The 17044-nt window shown below is 40.0% G+C and overlaps 1 protein-coding gene across 3 annotated transcripts; it reads right to left on the reverse strand.

Moving 5' to 3' along the window:
• Positions 1 to 257: 257 nt before the first annotated feature.
• On the reverse strand, positions 258 to 16240 carry SKP1 (S-phase kinase associated protein 1). 3 transcript variants are annotated; one of them, XM_049649180.1, is made up of 6 exons: positions 16026 to 16240; positions 13024 to 13120; positions 7269 to 7342; positions 3297 to 3440; positions 1684 to 1824; positions 258 to 988 (listed from the first exon to the last, which is right to left on the reverse strand). In XM_049649180.1, exons 2-6 carry the CDS (start codon positions 13118 to 13120, stop codon positions 953 to 955), a joined length of 492 nt encoding a protein of 163 aa, XP_049505137.1. In that variant the 5' UTR covers positions 16026 to 16240; the 3' UTR covers positions 258 to 952. The 3 variants fall into 3 exon arrangements, with proteins under 3 accessions (XP_049505137.1, XP_049505138.1, XP_049505140.1); XM_049649181.1 differs by lacking the exon at positions 16026 to 16240 and adding an exon at positions 15768 to 15978; XM_049649183.1 differs by lacking the exon at positions 16026 to 16240 and adding an exon at positions 11178 to 11267 and having other exon boundaries at positions 13024 to 13113.
• Positions 16241 to 17044: the final 804 nt, after the last annotated feature.

Here is a 17044-nt window from a genome sequence, read left to right on the forward strand (position 1 = left end):
TATAAGCTGTCTCCAGCTACAAAACCATTCGTATATTTAACTCATTTAATAACAAGTGAAGAGACACAGTTAAGTACACAAAAGCAAACCATTTACCATCTACTATGTAACTTACTTTTTATTGAAAGTATCTTGCATTCATGATGGATACCTTCTAGGTTTTGCCAGACATTTTAATGTTAAAGGTTAAATTATTTTTACATGCAAGTAGTGTGACGTTTCCCCCACATGGGATCACTGATTATAAAAAGATGACATATCACACAGGTTATTTGTCCTTTTTAATTGAAAAGCTAACAGACCATCTAGTTATATTTCCCCCAAAACCACAAACTGAGGAGTAACTGACTCTCTAGCCAACATAGTCAAAGCTGAGGATTAAAAATGCAAAAACAAGTCCTTAGATCCAATTAAAGGAGCCCTGCTACATACAGGCTCATCAATACCAGTGGCACTCTTTGATTCCAGGAAGCTGGAAGACATCCTAATAATCCCACTCAAAACATTTACCTCAAGTAGCCTTTTTCCAGTTTCCAACTCATGAATAAAGATAATACGTTGTTAATTCTAGTTCAGAAAACTTTTTGCAACTTGTTTTATTTACAATGCCAACTTTTAAAAGGTTATTAAACTAACGTTAACTGACAATAAACTAGGTGGAAAACATTTTACAGAGAGGGAAATCCCAAAATGCCACCTTCTATAGCGAACCCACAGTTGAGTTTTATTCAGAGTGAAGAAACAAAAACTTTTGATCATACTGGAAGAAACTCAGCCATAAGTTTGGAATCTGTACTCAAACTACACATGCAAGGAGGACAATATTCTGCTAAAACAACTGATTTGCTGCTGCGTTTGTCTACGGTTCGTCTAATATTAACAATTATAAACAGAGCAGTGCAACTAGTATTTGGAACAATCCTTACAGTGTTACAGTGTCAGGCATAACATTTCACTTCTCTTCACACCACTGGTTCTCTTTGCGTACCTAGAAGAGACAGATATAAGGAAGCACCTTAAGAAGTCTTTCCTCAGACTACTACCTAATTATTCATCAACAGACTATGAAGAGGGTCAGAAAGGGACAGACAAAAAACTGGAAAAATACCAGGTTGCAAGTACACTTCCTGGTTATCCTTCTTTGCCTCCCCAGGTTTTTATTCTACCCTGCTGAAATTATCAAAAAAGCAAAGGCAATGGGCATTAAAGCTTCAGTCACCAGACATGACAACAAATTCAAACAGTTCATGCACATTATTTCAGTTTGTAGCTGTGTCAACATTCTGATCTTTGCATTCATTTCTTCCCCCACTCACTAAGATGCTCATAAGTGTCCTGGCCTAACACCATCCACAGGGGTTGCTTTTCTGAAGTCAAATATTTATGGCTTGCTTACATGTAAGGTCCCAGGTGCCAAAACTAGTAACTGCAAAGGAGTAAATATCAAAGAGCACCTATGATTGAAAACTAATCGTTCTTATGCTTAGGCAAGAGTGGTATTGTACAAGTGTTTAGACTTAACAGACCACTCTCAAAACGAGTATTTTTATAACACAGAAGGTACCTACTAACCCTCAAGTAAAAGTCAAGATTCCCTGATAGACACACATCTTTTCTGAGCATGTCTGCATTTCATTCTTTTTTAAAAAGTGTGTGATCAAGAACAAGCTGTGAGCAACCTACCTGGGCTTCCTCTTCTTCAGTAAAATCATTTTTGATATTGAAGGTCTTGCGAATCTCCTCAGGAGTTTTCCCCTTGATCATATTGGCAACAGTCTTGCATGTAACATCAAGCAAACCTTTAATGTCTAAGTAGTTCGCAGCCTGTAAAGTGATTGTTTTCATTAAAGAATTATTTGAGGTTGTAACCTAAATCTAAAGGTAGTGACTGCCAATCCATATCTAATTAACTAAAATGCTAATTTTATGAAATTAAAGGGAAAATAAATCAGATTCTTTTGTGAAATATTTTTGTAAGTTCTTCTGTTATACCTTCTATAATATGGAGTCCTGCTGCTGCCTTAAGCGAACTACACTACCTCTAATGCTAGAGAAGAGCCGCTACTTATGGGCGTGTATGTTTGTGTTCATGGGTGCACAAGCATATGTCAAATCTTGACAAAAATATTTAAAGAGGCAAAAGCAGTAATAGCATTACATTTTACTGATCTCAAACAATTTCTTTGGTTTCTTTGGTTTTCTCTATTTTCTACTCTTACCTTCAATATTCCCTTTCTTTGGCTTTAATTTCATCTTTCATTAGTTTAAGGTAAAAGCTTAGATCAGTGATCTTTTCCAATACAGGTGGTTTAGTGCTATCAACTTTTCTCTGAATACTACTTTAGCTGCATCTGCGATTTTTGTGTGTTGGGTTTTATTTCCATTCAGATCAAAATACTTTCTGGCATACAATTTTTAATTCTTTTCTAATTTTTCTTTTGATTTCTTCTTTGACTCATGGGTTACTAAGAAGTGTTAAGTTTTCAAATATTTAGATTTTCCAGATAGCTTTGTTACAGACTTCTCATTTAATTTCACTGTGATCAGATCACACAGTGTATGTGCCTTGACTCCTTTCAAGCCTTGACTCCTTTCAAAAATTTGGACTTTTTTCCTACCATTAACAGGTCTATCTTAGTAGTATACTTTCGAGAAGAGTATGTATTCTGCTGTCATTATATTTAACATACTAGAAATGTCCATCAGGATAAGTCAGTCAATAGTGTCGTTCATGGCTTCTACATCCTTACTGACTCTACTTGTTTTATCAATGAAGTAGAGACACGTGTTAAAATCACTAGGATTGTGGATTTGTCTATCCATTCTTTGAGTTCTACTGGTTTTTGTTTCACTTTTTGGAAATTCTTTTAGGCAATAAACACTTAGGACTATAATGCCCTAATAATGAACTGATCCCTTCATCATTATGTAGCAACCCTCTTTAATCCTGGTTGATATTCTTTGCTCTGAAGTCTACTTTAATATAGTCACTGCAGTTTTTTTTTGATTACTGTTATCATAATTTAATCTTTTTCCACCCTTTAAATCTGTCTCTTTAAAGTGGGTGTTTTGGACACAGCATAGCTGAATTTTGCTTCTTAAAAATTCAATGTGACCATCTCCACCCTCTGTTGCATTTACATTTGATCACTTATTTAATATGGTTCTTAATATATAAATTCAAATATAGCACTGCACTGGAGTATATAGAGAATTAAAATTCAGTGTCAATGAATTTAACAAATTTAACTATTAGAAGTGCTAGAAATATCTTAAAGAATGTATTAAGAACATACCAGAATAAGTTCAAAAAGTGTTCCTTGGTCAACTTTCAGGAATTCTTGGTCCCAAACAGGGATATCATCTGTTCGCTTTTCTTTGTTCTCATCATCCTCAGGAGGAGGGGGGTCATCCTTGTGGTGGGTGCACCATTGGATGACCTGTAACAATGACAGTTTATTCCTCTGTGGCATTACATCACAAGGTACTCATTCCACTACTGGGGCAAAGTTATTTTTACACTGGGCTAAGAACTAGCTAGAAGTTGACTTGAATAACCAAGTTAGTAGTCAAACTTGAAAAGCAAAACCGAAGCTTGAGGAATCTTCATAACCCTAGGGGTTAGACGATCTTAAAAGCAAACATGTAGATAATTATACTTGACCACACTAAAAAGTTCCTGTGCAAAAAATACATAAAGTCAGACACGACAATGACTAAAAAATACAAGCAACATGAGCAACCAGCAATGGATTACCCTCTAGAATATAAATCTTAAAAATCACTACAAAGTGGGGCACCTGGCTAGCTCAGTCAGTAGAGTATGTGTCTCTCTCTTGATCTCAGAATAGTGAGTTTGAGCCCCACACGGGGGATAGAGCTTACTTGAAAAAAAAAAACAAAAAAAAAAAAAAAACAAAAAAAAAACACTAAAGAAATGAGCTACAGATATGAACAGGCTATTCACAAAAGAAATCTCAGGAGAAAATGCTCAGTCTTATTAGATGCAAAACCAATACTACAGTTACTACTTGAGGCTGACAAAAAAAAAAAAAACTCAGGATTTTGATACTAATCTCTGGCAATAGTGTGAGGATAACATGAACCTTTATACTGGAGAGTGAGGTAATAACCCCTTTGAGGGGTGCCTGGGTGGCTCAGTCAGTTAAGCATCTGACTTCGGCTCAGGTCATGATCTCGTCGCTTGTCTCTGTGCTGACAGCTCAGAGCCTGGAGCCTGCTTCAGATTCTCTGTCTCCCTCTCTCTCTGCCCCTCCCCCACGTGTGTTCTGTCTCAGTCTCTCAAAATTAAATAAACATAAAAAAAAAAATTAAAAAAAAAATCCTTTGGAAAGTAATCTATCAAATACTAGTGAGGATGAGGATGTGCACACATTATCACCAAGAAATTCTAAACATCCGTGACATGTGCACAAGACTACTGGGCATAAGAACAAAGCAAGAAAAACCCACATGTTCCCTTAGAAGGGGAATAAACACATATAAAGTTTCAGAGAGTTGGTTAGACTCTATGTACCATCATAAAGACCAAAATCAACACTGAAAGAGTTATAGGCTACAGAATCTAGGTGGTAAATGGGTGTTTGCTATACAGTTTCACTTTTCTGTATGATTAAAATTTATTCAGTATAATACTGGAGGAATAAGCAATGCTGAGAAAAAATGGCAGAACTGACAAACTATACTGCCAGGATGTAAGAAAAGGAAAGAACTATTTCTAGAAGGGAAAGTCAAGCTATGGAGTTTTAATGAAAGAAACAATAGTTTTTTAAGTATTCCAGTTGTATAAGAAAACAACAGCAGTATTTGCTTACGTAAGCATTAAAAAAACTGGTAAGTATATGTAAGAAACTAATGTTGACTAGTATTACTTGAGGGGGTTGCAGGTTAGACAGAGCCAAGGATGAGAGGTTTTACCATATACTTTTTTGCAGTTTTGGATCATGCAGTAGTTATTCAGTATGTAAGTTCAAATATTCCTAAGAATAGGCTTAAAAAACTTATTCTCTGAAGTGGCCCCGTATCACCCAGACCATTAACTCTGATCTTCTGTACTAACTCCTTCCTTGTTCATTATGCTCTAGTCATCACAATTGCTGCCTTCCCACCTTTCCTCATAGTAGAACATGCTCTTGTCTTAGGGTCACTGCACTTGCTCCCCATGCCCAGAACTCTATTCCCCCACATAATCATATCTTTGTTCAAAGATCGACTTCTCAGTAAGGCATTTCCTAACCACCTTTATTTTAAAAATAGCTAACTCTCCATCGACCAACCCAGTTATGCTCCACAACTTTCTCATCTGACTTATTTATCTTGTATGTTTCCCCCACACCTTTAGGATGTTAATTCCCTAAGGGCAGACATTTGGTCTCTGGTTACTGCTATAACTCCAACACCTAAAAAATGGCATTTGAATAAAGTCCTTTTAGATGCATTTTACATTAGGATAAAACAGAATGTTTATTGCAAGACAATACCCAGAAAAAAAAAATCTAACTAGATAAAATATAAAGCTTCTAAACCATAAAACACTATTAACTGACTTAAGTCAATGCAAAGTGATAGAAACACCACATAAACAACTCCTATAAAAAGTCCACTAGATTACAAAATGGATGAATCTTGAAAACATTATGCAAAGCCAGACACAAAAAGACAAATATTGTATAATCCCATTTATATGAGGTGCCCACAACAGTCCAATTCACAGACACAGAAAACAGTGGTTAACGGGCTGGAAGGGGTTATTGAGGAGTTATTGTTTAAGAAGTACTGAGTTTCAGTTTGGAATGAGGAAAAATTCCTAGAGATGGTGAGTCGCGGTGGCTGTACAACAGTGCAAATGTACTTAACGCCACTGAGCTGTACAGTTAAAAAAGTTAAAATGGCAATTTTTAAAAAGAAATTTTAATGTTTATTTTTGAAAGAGAGAGAGCAAGCAAGCACGAGTGGGGGAGGGGCAAAGAGAGGAAGACACGAAATTCGAAGCAGGCTCCAGGCTCTGAGCTGTCAGCACAGAGTCTGACGCAGGGCTCAAACTCATGCATGAACCGTGAGATTATGACCTGAGCCGAAGTTGGACGCTTAACCGACTAAGTCACCCAGGTGCCCCTATTTATTTATTCTTGAGAGAGAACAAGTGGGAGAGGGGCAGGGGGAGAGGGAGAAACAGAATCTGAAGCAGGCTCCAGGCTCTGACCTGTCAGCAAAGAATCCAACACAGGGCTCAAACTCACCAAATGCGAGATTATGACCTGACCCAAAATCAGACACTTAACCAACTGAGCCACCCAGGCATCCAAAAAGGGTAATTTTTGTTATGTGTATTTCATAACAATTTTTTTAAGTTTATTTTGAGAGAGGGAGAGCACATGCACGTATGCTAGCAGGGGAGGGAGGGAGGGAGGGAGGGAGGGAAAGAGAGACAGAAAGACAGAGAGACAGAGAAGAGAGAATCCCAAGCAGGCTCCGTGCTGGTAGTACAAAGCCCAACACAGGGCTACATCCCATGAACCATGAGATCATGACCTGGGCCAAAATCAAGTCAGACACTTAACCAACTGAGCCACCGAGGTGCTCCTACAACAATTTTTAAAAAGCCCACCAGAAAGACACGCAAAGGAAAACAGACCAAGCAGAAAATACAAATGGCCAATAATACATGCCAAAAAATGTTCAGGCTTAGAGAATCACTTTTTACCCAGTCTAGGGCAATTAAAAGAAATGCTAATCACTAATTGTGGTAGGATATGGAAAAATACGCAGCACAGCTGTATCTCACACCAGGATCAAGAGAAAGCATTAAGATGAAACTGCATATAGCCAATGACTTCTGAAAATCTCTGAGCAAAAGGCCAACTGGAACCAACCATTCTCATCTCTAAGCCTAACTAGTTTCCTCCACTTTATAAAATTCAGTGCTATTTCTTCAGATGAGCATCCAATTAAATGGCTGGCTCTGTTAAGGAGCCATGTACCCTGAAATGCTAAAATTCTACTCAGTGTGAAGAGCCTTTTATGCTTAGACACAAGGTAAGGTGGTCAATGGTGTGGGTATATTTATTCTCAAGCTCCCCTTGCAGCGCATCTAACAAATAATCACAGGACCTAGTTAAATAAACATAACAAATATTCAGAGTCATAATCAGTCGATGTAAGGAAGCGATCTATGTAGCAGTACAATAAGATCACAAGGATGTTCAATGAAAAAACAAAAGCATATATACAAATATATAGTTTGTTACCTTTTTTAATATTGCTGCATTAACATTTGGTAGAGGAACTGGGTCATCATCTCCTTCGTCATCCATTCCCAAATCTAAGAAAACCAGAAGAGAGTTGCCATTATTCCCATTATTTATACCAAGGAGGCTATGTCTCAAATGAGTAAGTTGTAAGACGCTGTCTATGACTATGCAAACTACTCTACTAAAAATAGTTCTCTTATGAGCATTTAAAGTTAGTGGTTCCCAACAGGTCCATAAACCACCCAAAACTATAAAAAGTTGTGGGAATTGACAATTTTAGGATTATTACACAAAAAGGATCCTTAATGAGAAAGAAAAGTCACTTAATAAGTGGGACTGAGATGACTGGTCAGCCATTTAGTAAAAAATTAAAGCCAGACCCTTAGCCTTACTCTTAATACCAAACTCTCTAGATGGGCTGCATTTAGAAAGACAGAGGAAAAAGTATTCAAGTAACAGAATCTCCATCTATTAAAATCTGAAGCCCAAAGATGTATATATACACACACAAATCATGCAACCACTGACAAAAATAAGGCAGGCAGCTCCTTATGTACTGGTATGATCTCAGGATTAAAGTTTTTAAAAGCCAGGTGTAAGAAAATAAGTGTTATCTGAATAAAAATGGGCATATACTTAGATATTTAGATTTAAAATATCTTCACAGGAATACAGAAGTATTAACAATATTCTGTGTAGGGAAATTAACAAGAATGTGGGTTGAGGGACTCAGTTTCAGTGTATACCTGTTAAGAGTTATTCATCACGTACATATTACCTACAATTTTGAATCTACAGGTTGTCCTGGTAAAAACACCTAACTTTCAGATTCTCAAAGTAGTTGGTGAACTCCACGGAAAAACCTTAAAAATAAAATCCCTACGTTAAAGATTCTAAATAAGAGTATTTTTCATGCCAAATGGGTCCATCCTTCAGTCTCTACATGACTAAAAGAACGGCCAAAGTTATTTACTAGTTAGCAAGTACCAAGATTAGTGTCCCAAAGTTACTTCAGCACTATACTGGTTGTAGCAAAGAATCAGTTATGCTGACATGGCCAGTGGTGAATCAAATCATTTCAGTTCCTGATAAGTTAACAGGCGTCCTAGGCAATGGAGAGTCAGCAATGAACACAGGAGGATGCAAAGAATTGCTGCAATTTTAGATAGAACTGCTCAAACATGTCTTATTTAAAAGATGACACCTGAGTAAAACCCTAAAGGAGACAGAACACCTAAGCAGAGGAAATGGCAAAGGCAAAGGTCTTCTGATAGGAAGGTCTAGCATGTTCTAATAACACAGAAGGGATCCAGTATTACTAGAGCAGGGTTAGCAAGGGTGAAAGCAGATGAGACCAACAACAGAGGACCTGATAGTAACTGGGTACTGTGCATTTTGGCTACTGTATTGGGAATAGGTGGCAGAGACCAGGAGAAAGAAGGAAAACAACTATGAGGCTGGTGGCTTGTACAGGTTTACAGCTATGGAAGAATGATCCCAATTCTGTATGTATTTTGATGGTAGAGGCAAAAAGGTTTGCCAACAGATGGGAAGTAGAGTTAAGAGTCAAGGAAGACAAAAGTTTATGACATGAGGAACTGGATGGATGAAAGTGCCACTGGAGTTACCATTAACTGATATGAGCAGAGAAGTGTTCTCTGATATGTCAGAGAAGTGTTATTCTGAAGGGCAGGGAATTAAGAATAAGAACAATCTAGTTAGTTGTCTAACTAACTAGACAAAGTTAGTCTAGTTCCCTAACTTTGAGGTACCAATTAGATCTCCAAGCGTAGACCAACCAGTTAAATATGTCAAGTGTAAAAATTAAGAGAGATCAGAATCATAGGTAGTTTGGGGAACTGGTGTACAGACAGCATATAACACTATGAGACTAGATGAGATGACCAAGGGAATCAAGGAGTACATATATTATGAAAAGATCCAATGATTAAGCCAGGCTTGAGGAACTACAGACTTTAAAAATGGGAAGACAGAAGGGTGCCTAGGTGGCTCAGTTAGTTAAGCATCCAACTCTTGGTTTCAGCTTAGGTCATGATCTCAGTTTCTTAAGTTCGAGCCCCACACATCAGGCTCTGTGCAGTCACCATACGGAGCCTGCTTAGGATTCTCTCTCCCTCTCCCCCACTTATGCTGTCTCAATCAATCAATCAATCAATCAATATTTAAAAATGAGAGGATAGAAAGCTGTGAGGTAAGTACTAAGTAAAGTATCCTGGAAGTCAAATGTAGAAGGGGATGATCAAATGCTGTCAACAGGTCTAGATGAGAAATGAAACAGATCACGCACTTGACAACATGGAAGTCACTGAGCTTAACAAGCAGTTCCAGTGGAGTGGTAAAGATGAGAGTAGACTGAAAAATTATCTTAGTTTCCTGTACAGATGGATCAATCCTGTCCCCTCTCCTCCTTTCTACCAATGTCATTCCCTGATCCCATCTCGACCTAGAGTAAAAGTACAAAAATGACTATCCCAATTTGCATTAAGCCACTTTTGCTTTTCCTGTTCTAGTATGAAGTATTTTTTAAATTAATTTATTTAGGGGCACCTGGATGGCTCAGTCTGTTAAGTGTCAGACTTCAGCTCAGATCATGATCTCATAGTTCAAGAGTTAAAGTCCAGCATCAGGCTCTCTACTATCAGGAAGAACCTGCTCTGGATCCTGTGTCTCTCTCTCTCTGCCTCTCCCCAGGTGCTCCGGCACAGGCTCTCTCAAAAATAAACATTGGAAAAAAAAAAGGAAAGAAACTTAATGCCTTTTTAAAAATTTATTTACTTACTTAGTTACTTACTTATTTATTTAAAGTAGGCTCCATGCCCAATGTGAGGCTTGAAATCATGACCCTGAGATCAAAAGTCACATACTCTACTGAATGAGCTAGCCAGGTGCCCCTAGTGTGAAGTATTTTTAATCAGAAGGGAGAAAAAGAAGTTACAATATATAAAATACTTGAGGAACCATAATACAGAACACCAACTTGTTTAGATCCAAATGTTATTTGGAAGAAGGTTTAAGCCCTGTTAAAAACAAGGGCCTTATTGGGGCACCTGAGTGGCCTCTGGCTCTTGATTTCAGCTCAGGTCATGATCTCACAGATCGGTTTGTGGCATTGAGTCCCACATCAGGCTCTGAGTTGAAGGTGTGGAGCACGCCTGGGATTCTCTCTCCCACTCCCTCTGCTCCTCCCCATCTTGTGCGTGCACAGGTGCTTGCTCGCTCTCTCTCTCAAAATAAATAAAACAGTTATCAAGGATCACCTCCCTAGCATTTAAACTAAGGATGTACAATGTCTTTTCCACTTTTAGACTGACTTCACAAGTAGCAACAGTCATTCCTTTAAGCTATTTAGTTTCAAGGACTTCTGAAAGACACCTGTATCCTGATACCACATCCTGAACCTGAACAAATCAGTAAGTCCACGTGCACACATGCCAAGATTTTCAGTTCTGATTATACTGTGATTAGGTTTTATTTTTGTCTTCTAAGTCACAAAAAACCCATAATCAGAGATACTGCAGATGCAAAACAAAGAAAGCAGTAAGCTGCCAAATCCAATGGGCTCCAATCCTGATGAGCTAGAATTTTATATAAACGACTGGTACTTAAGATAAAAACAATTCACCTATGATGCCCAAAGGCTATGAAAGCAAAGAATCATTTAACTGTTGCTATCACTCCACTTGCTTCAGTGATCAAAAGAGGCATGGATAACCTTCACGGAGCCCTATGTTCTTATATGGGCAAATGCTTTTTGAAGCAGCACAGGACAGATTAGTGTGCCAGACACTACTAAGATGAAATAAAGAACACTTTCATCGCCAAAGCAAGTATTCAGGCAGCAGTTTTGGTATCAGTTCTACATCTTCTAGATAAAGCCTTACTCACCTGCCTTTAGGGACACTTGGAATGCTTTCACACTCTTTATTAGTGACCATACCATAGTTCTTCATTCAACAGGTACTTGATGAACAGTGACTGTGGGATGTACCAAGGGGTTTACAACTTAATAGAAGTGATCTATGTATGTATGTACCAGGATACAGGACCGTAAGTGCCACATGATTGGTACCAATTACCAAAAAGAATTACATGTTCAGCTTTTATCAGCAAACAGAAATTACCAGCTTAGAAAACAGAAGACACACCCTCTGTAATTTAGCTTTTGCCTCTACCAAACTTAATATGTGCAGGAAGAAATCCTCTTACTACGAAATTCCAAATAACCAGTCTGTAGATGAATGTGATAATCACTCTGGTCACCTCAAAATGCCTCCCTTGACTTCCACAAATCTTATTCCACTCATTCTCCACTTCTGACTTCTACTCTCTTAACTCCACCTGTCTCCCATTCCAATATGGCTGACTGCCAACCTCAATTTACTCCCACAGATACATACTCCTATAACCCACCACACAAAGTCTATGTATCCCTAGTAGTCTACAGCTCAGGGATCAATCCACACAGTCAACTGTCTAGTAGACTGTTACAAAACTCTTCTGGGCGTGGGGTGGGGAGGGGACCAAACATACATAACATGTTCAAGCTCCAAAGTCACATTCTTTCCATTTCTCTCAAGCCCATTCTTCAGCTCTACCAACTAGAGTATCACAAGCTCACCCCACACCAATAAACCCCAACTAAAAGCTTCAATTTTACTTTTCTCTAACACACCTTGTCCACTTTACCTCAGAATAACCTCCCAAAACATCCTAATTTTACTAAATTTGAAATATTGCCTCACTAGTACCACCCACTATAGTCTCTACCCAAGCCTGAAAAATAACATCAGCCAAGATATTTCCCCAGCACCTCTTGGCACATTTTATCAATGCACTAATTATACCATGTGACAGTGTGTCTTGTTTGGTGTCTTTCTCTCTTCCCAGTTTATAAATCCTTCAAGGGCAAAGACGGTTTCTCACTTAGCTTCCTTTCCCCAGCATACAGCTAGTGCTTGGCATGTAACTTTTCTCTTAGCTGAAGCATAAGCTACATAAAAAACCTTTGATATTTGAATACAGAACAACATTCTTCTTACTATTAATTTTTTTTCACCAATGCAAGAAATTGATTTGCATTGTCTCCATATACTATTAACTAATGTCTACCAACCCACTGGAATAGTAAGAAAAGATTCAAGTGAACTAGTACAAGTTTCAAAATGTTTCAGGACCTGTTTTGTAACCTTACTTCTTTAACGTGCGGGGTCTATGCTTTGCAGCAGTTTCAAAGGAACGACAAAAAAGACAAAAAGGAAAACGTGGTTTAAAAAAAAAAAAAAAAAAAAGACCAACATCTCAGTTTACCATCTACTCAGCTTACTTCCCTGCTGAAACAAAGTACTCTATTTAGCTACCATATAGGGAGGTATCTCTTTTTCCGGAGGCTTTTATTTTTCTCATTACAAACAGCGAACCCAAATTTACTTCAAAGAGAATTGGGCGGGCCATTATTGTCTGATGCTGGGAAATCACTTCAGTATTAGTTTATGGCCTTACCTATTTAGCAATGGGGAAAAAAAAAAAAAAACCTCATTAATTCAGACAATACAGCAAGGATGTCCTGTATCAGAAAACTGTAGTTTTTAATTTAAAAAATGTAAACTTTACCCCTCATACTCTTGTGCACTTAATGACAAATCATGCCTTGTATAAATTCAATGTTCACAGGTTATCTCCACCTAAATATTACTTCTACTTTTCCTTCACCCAGGTTTTCTAATAAACTTACCTTCCAACATGGTCTTGATAGTCACAGACTGTTTGGCAATTTCAACATCAACTTCAAATATCTCTCCATCAGAACTCTGCAACTTAATTGAAGGCATCTAAAAAAAAAAGGTATTATATTGAACTTGAAATTTAAGAGTATTAGTTCTATGCATTTGGTCAACTATAGTCTGTTAGAAGACCTCTATCTTACTAACTACAAAATCCTAAGGACCCGTACTATGTAAAACCCCTGTTAAACACTTCAAGTGGTTATTTATTCACAGGCTAGCATAGAAGACAGAAAATTTTTTCAAAGTTTCAAATTTTTTATAACTCATAGGAACACAAGCTTTTAAGGCCTGCCCTAATGAAATTATTACTGGAATAAATTTAAGAGTTACATTCTACACTTCTAATGCAAAATATACTTCAAATAAACTTGTTTATTTTGTCTTTGCCTGCTTTTCTGCTCTTACTGAGTACTCATTACTCTCATCTGAATAGTTAACTGCCACAAAAAACTGCAAACCTGAGGGTGGTCAGTCCTAAACAAACAAAGCTAATAACGTACTCATTTTCCAATAGTGAAACTTAAGTGAAAAATGAGTTCAAATCCAAGGAGTATATGAGAATATACTTACATATGTTTGCATCAATGTAAAATATGCAAGATAATGAAATATTTAAGGATAAATAATCAATCTAATTTACAAAACCAAATAAGGTACCTAAATTTAACAGTACTTCTTAGCTTTCATTACAACTGTCCAGGTTTCCAAGTTTGAGTTCTGCTAAAATCCTCAAAGAAATAACCCATTACTTGCTCCAAAAATGTATTTATTACCTCAGATAAATTATGAGTCATTGGGAAAAAGACACTTCTTAGATAAAAATTAATTAAGCAATTAACTACAAAGGACTTGAGTTCTGACAAAAAAACAACCAAACACTTCTTTAAAATTAAAAGTTCTAAGCCATCAATTTCTTATTTTCAGATTGTTGGCAAAGGCACTTGGGGGAAGACTCTCAAGATTAATCCACGATCTCTTCAAGTTTCAAGTACAGAATTGAAAGGCCCTTGCTTCTGAGTATTCATAATCCTGCAATGTCACTATTAAGTTGAAATTGCAGAGTTTGGCATTTAAAACATTCACTGCGGGGCGCCTGAGTGGCTCAGCTGGTTAAACGCCCAAATCCTGATTTCAGCTCAGGTCATGATTTCATGGTTTGTAAGTTCAAGCCCTACATAGGGCTCTGTGCTGACATGGAGAATCTACTTGGGATTCTCTCTCTCTCTCAAACACTAAAAAAATTTCAACCATTCACTGCACCTATTTTAGGATCAAAGACTTCAAAACCCATGAAATCAGTTAAAATATTCATTCGCCTTTTCCCAATTATCTCCATTCCTCCAAATACACAAAAGAAAGGAAGCAAAAATGTTTTAAAACCAGCCACTGAAATATCCTGCTCTCACTCATCAATGGTTAGAGACAATCTCATTTCACTTTTCAGTTCACAAAGATGTCTGTTCCTCCACGATGCTTAATGCTTGCCAATAATGCAGTTGTTCTGTTCAACAGAAAAGGGCCCAGTGCAGAGAACCTTCCCTGTGACAGGGCAGTAACAAAAGGTAATCCCAAAGGAAATACTTCAACGTGAACTCAATTTTTTTTTTTTTTTTTTTTTTTTTTACATAACATTCTACATTCTTTTTACATTCGATAGTACTGGAATGAACACTAAAGAATGACAAGTCTGGGACTTCAGTTGATAAAATTAGTTTTAAGGAAGGTGACCATTTCGTATTTCTCTCAAATAACTCTTGGCAAATAATTAGATCTGCTTAGTCATAGTCAAATTCCTGTATTAGGTTACTCTTAAGGGAGTTGAGATCTTATTAAATAAGCAGGGAGGCAATCTGTTAATCTGTAATCGGATGCACTTTGTGATGCCAAACTTAATACTTAAAGAGAACTTTTTTTTAATGTCTTAGAGCTAGAATTCGGTGCAAAACTGCAATAATAATGGACGAGATTTTGATTTGACAGGTTTTCAAGCAATTCTTTAAGTTCCTCATCTTGAAAATTAAATCCCCCTCCATGACTGGAATGAAGCAGGTTCTGTCAACAACATAAAGAAAAAGCTGTTTTAAGGGACCCGAATTCTGGCACCTCCTTTTGGAGAGGAGAGCGAAGTCTGCGTTGCTCTGTGACAGATACATTCTATTGTGACGCTCTGATACATTCACTATCCCAAAACCCAAACGTGAGGTCCTATCCAGGTGAACATTCTAACCCTGTAAAACATGACCCAAAGCGTCTGGCTTTTAATGAGTTAGGCCTCCCTAAAAGTCACACCACCATGACGAGGGCATCTGCTATTTCAACAGTTGTTTCAGCAACTCCAAGCTGTGGCAAAAAAATGGCGAGAAATATTCTGAAGGAGCAAGCGGCTATCTGCAAGCATGCGGCCCAAACACAGCCAGGACCCGGGACTAGTGAGGGCAGATACAAGGGAGAGAAGGAACGCGAGCCAAAAATCCAGCGCTCCCAAACTCCCACCGGCCACGCTCCCTCCGGACACCAAAACAACAAACACGCACACCACGCCCACGCCCGCCCAAAGACCTGCACTGAAAGCCCCGCCGCCACCCACGCCCAAGAGAAGCTCAGGGCCGCAGCCTGGGCCTCGCAGCCGAGCTCTGCGCCGACTGACGCTCGCCCCGTGCGAGGAAGGACCAATCCCGGGCCCGGCTCGCACCTTCTCCCGCCCGCCGGCCTGGGCGCCCACGAGGCGTCGTGAGGACGCGCGGCCAGGAGAGGCCTCGCCGTCGGGGGGGATGGGAGGGAGGGGGAGGTGGGGCGGGAGAACGGGAGCCAGCGACAGGTTCCACTGGGCCTGAGGGACGTAAGGCCCAGGTGCCTCCCGCCTCCGGCAGGCCAAAGCACAGCGGTGCGGACACCCAGCTCGAAATCCACGGCGCTACCGCCCCATTCCGCTCGGCCTGCGTCTACTCACGGTGCTCGGTCTCAAGGAGACTGCGGGCCGGAGGGTGACAAGAACAGGGCAGGGGGGCCTCCGCTACGAGAAGAGAAAGGCAGAGAACAAGGCCACTACGGCGGCGCGGCGCGGCGTCGGCCTTTATAGAAGCGGGCGCAGGCGCCGAGGACCCCGGAGCCGGAGGCGTCACAGAACCGGCGGGGCTGGCCGCCGAGATCGCCTGACGCAGGCCGAGGACGGTGGGGCGGAGAGGCGGCGGGCGCGAGGCGCGGGGGCGGGGTTTCGTCCTTACCCTCCCGCTCCACCCCACCCCACCCCACCCCCGAGAGCGCGGCTCGCTGTCCTGAAAGCAGGAGCGCGGGCCTGGCTGGGGTACTCCGCAGCCAGCCAGGGTCCTTCAGGCAGGGGCTGGCCTAAGCCGAATTAAAGACCCCAGTCCTGAAAAACCTAGAAACTGCTAGTGGGGGGGGGGGGGGGGGGGAGGGTTAGTGTTCGGGAGCCTTTCTGGCTTCCCTTTCCTGAAGGGGAAAGAAGGCTCAGGCGAAGAATGGCAGATGGGCGTTGCAGTCACCGCCCTGAGATACCGCTGGATGCCTCGGCGTCATCCCCTGTGCCCAGCATGCGTTAGTTCTCTCTCCATAACAACCCACGAAGTGAAGTTCTGTTACCTTTTCCCCTGCTGTATACCTGAGAACAAATTCAGAACGACACAGTTTAGTGTTCCTAAGCGTTGTTTCCTACTTGTTTTCTGAAAAGGCCTCCAGGCCAAAAATAACCATCGTTGCAGGGAAACCGCAAGTCCAGGCCCCTCCCGCAAACGTGTATTGAGCAAAATGTGCATGAAGCGGTGCTGGGGGATTCTGGGGTGAACCAGGCAGTCAGGGTGCAGCCTGCGCAGAACTCTGTCCGGGTCCATAGGATGGAACCAACGCTACAGGAAAGGGGTTAGAGCTTGGCAAAGCACTGCGCCCAAGCCCCATGCCACCCAGTCAGGGCCTTTTCTGGGCTCCACCCTTTTGCTGCTTCGTGAACCTTGC

Source organism: Panthera uncia, assembly GCF_023721935.1.
Source record: "Panthera uncia isolate 11264 chromosome A1 unlocalized genomic scaffold, Puncia_PCG_1.0 HiC_scaffold_17, whole genome shotgun sequence".
NCBI lineage: Eukaryota > Metazoa > Chordata > Mammalia > Carnivora > Felidae > Panthera > Panthera uncia.

Excerpts from the sequence above, each read along its gene's own strand:
- SKP1 (XM_049649180.1), bottom strand. The coding sequence starts at position 13,120 with ATGCCTTCAATTAAGTTGCAGAGTTCTGATGGAGAGATATTTGAAGTT. Across the intron at positions 3,441-7,268 it reads ATGCAGCAATATTAAAAAAG|GTCATCCAATGGTGCACCCA; the intron begins GTAACAAACTAT and ends TCATTGTTACAG. Across the intron at positions 1,825-3,296 it reads CACTTTTTGAACTTATTCTG|GCTGCGAACTACTTAGACAT; the intron begins GTATGTTCTTAA and ends ATCACTTTACAG.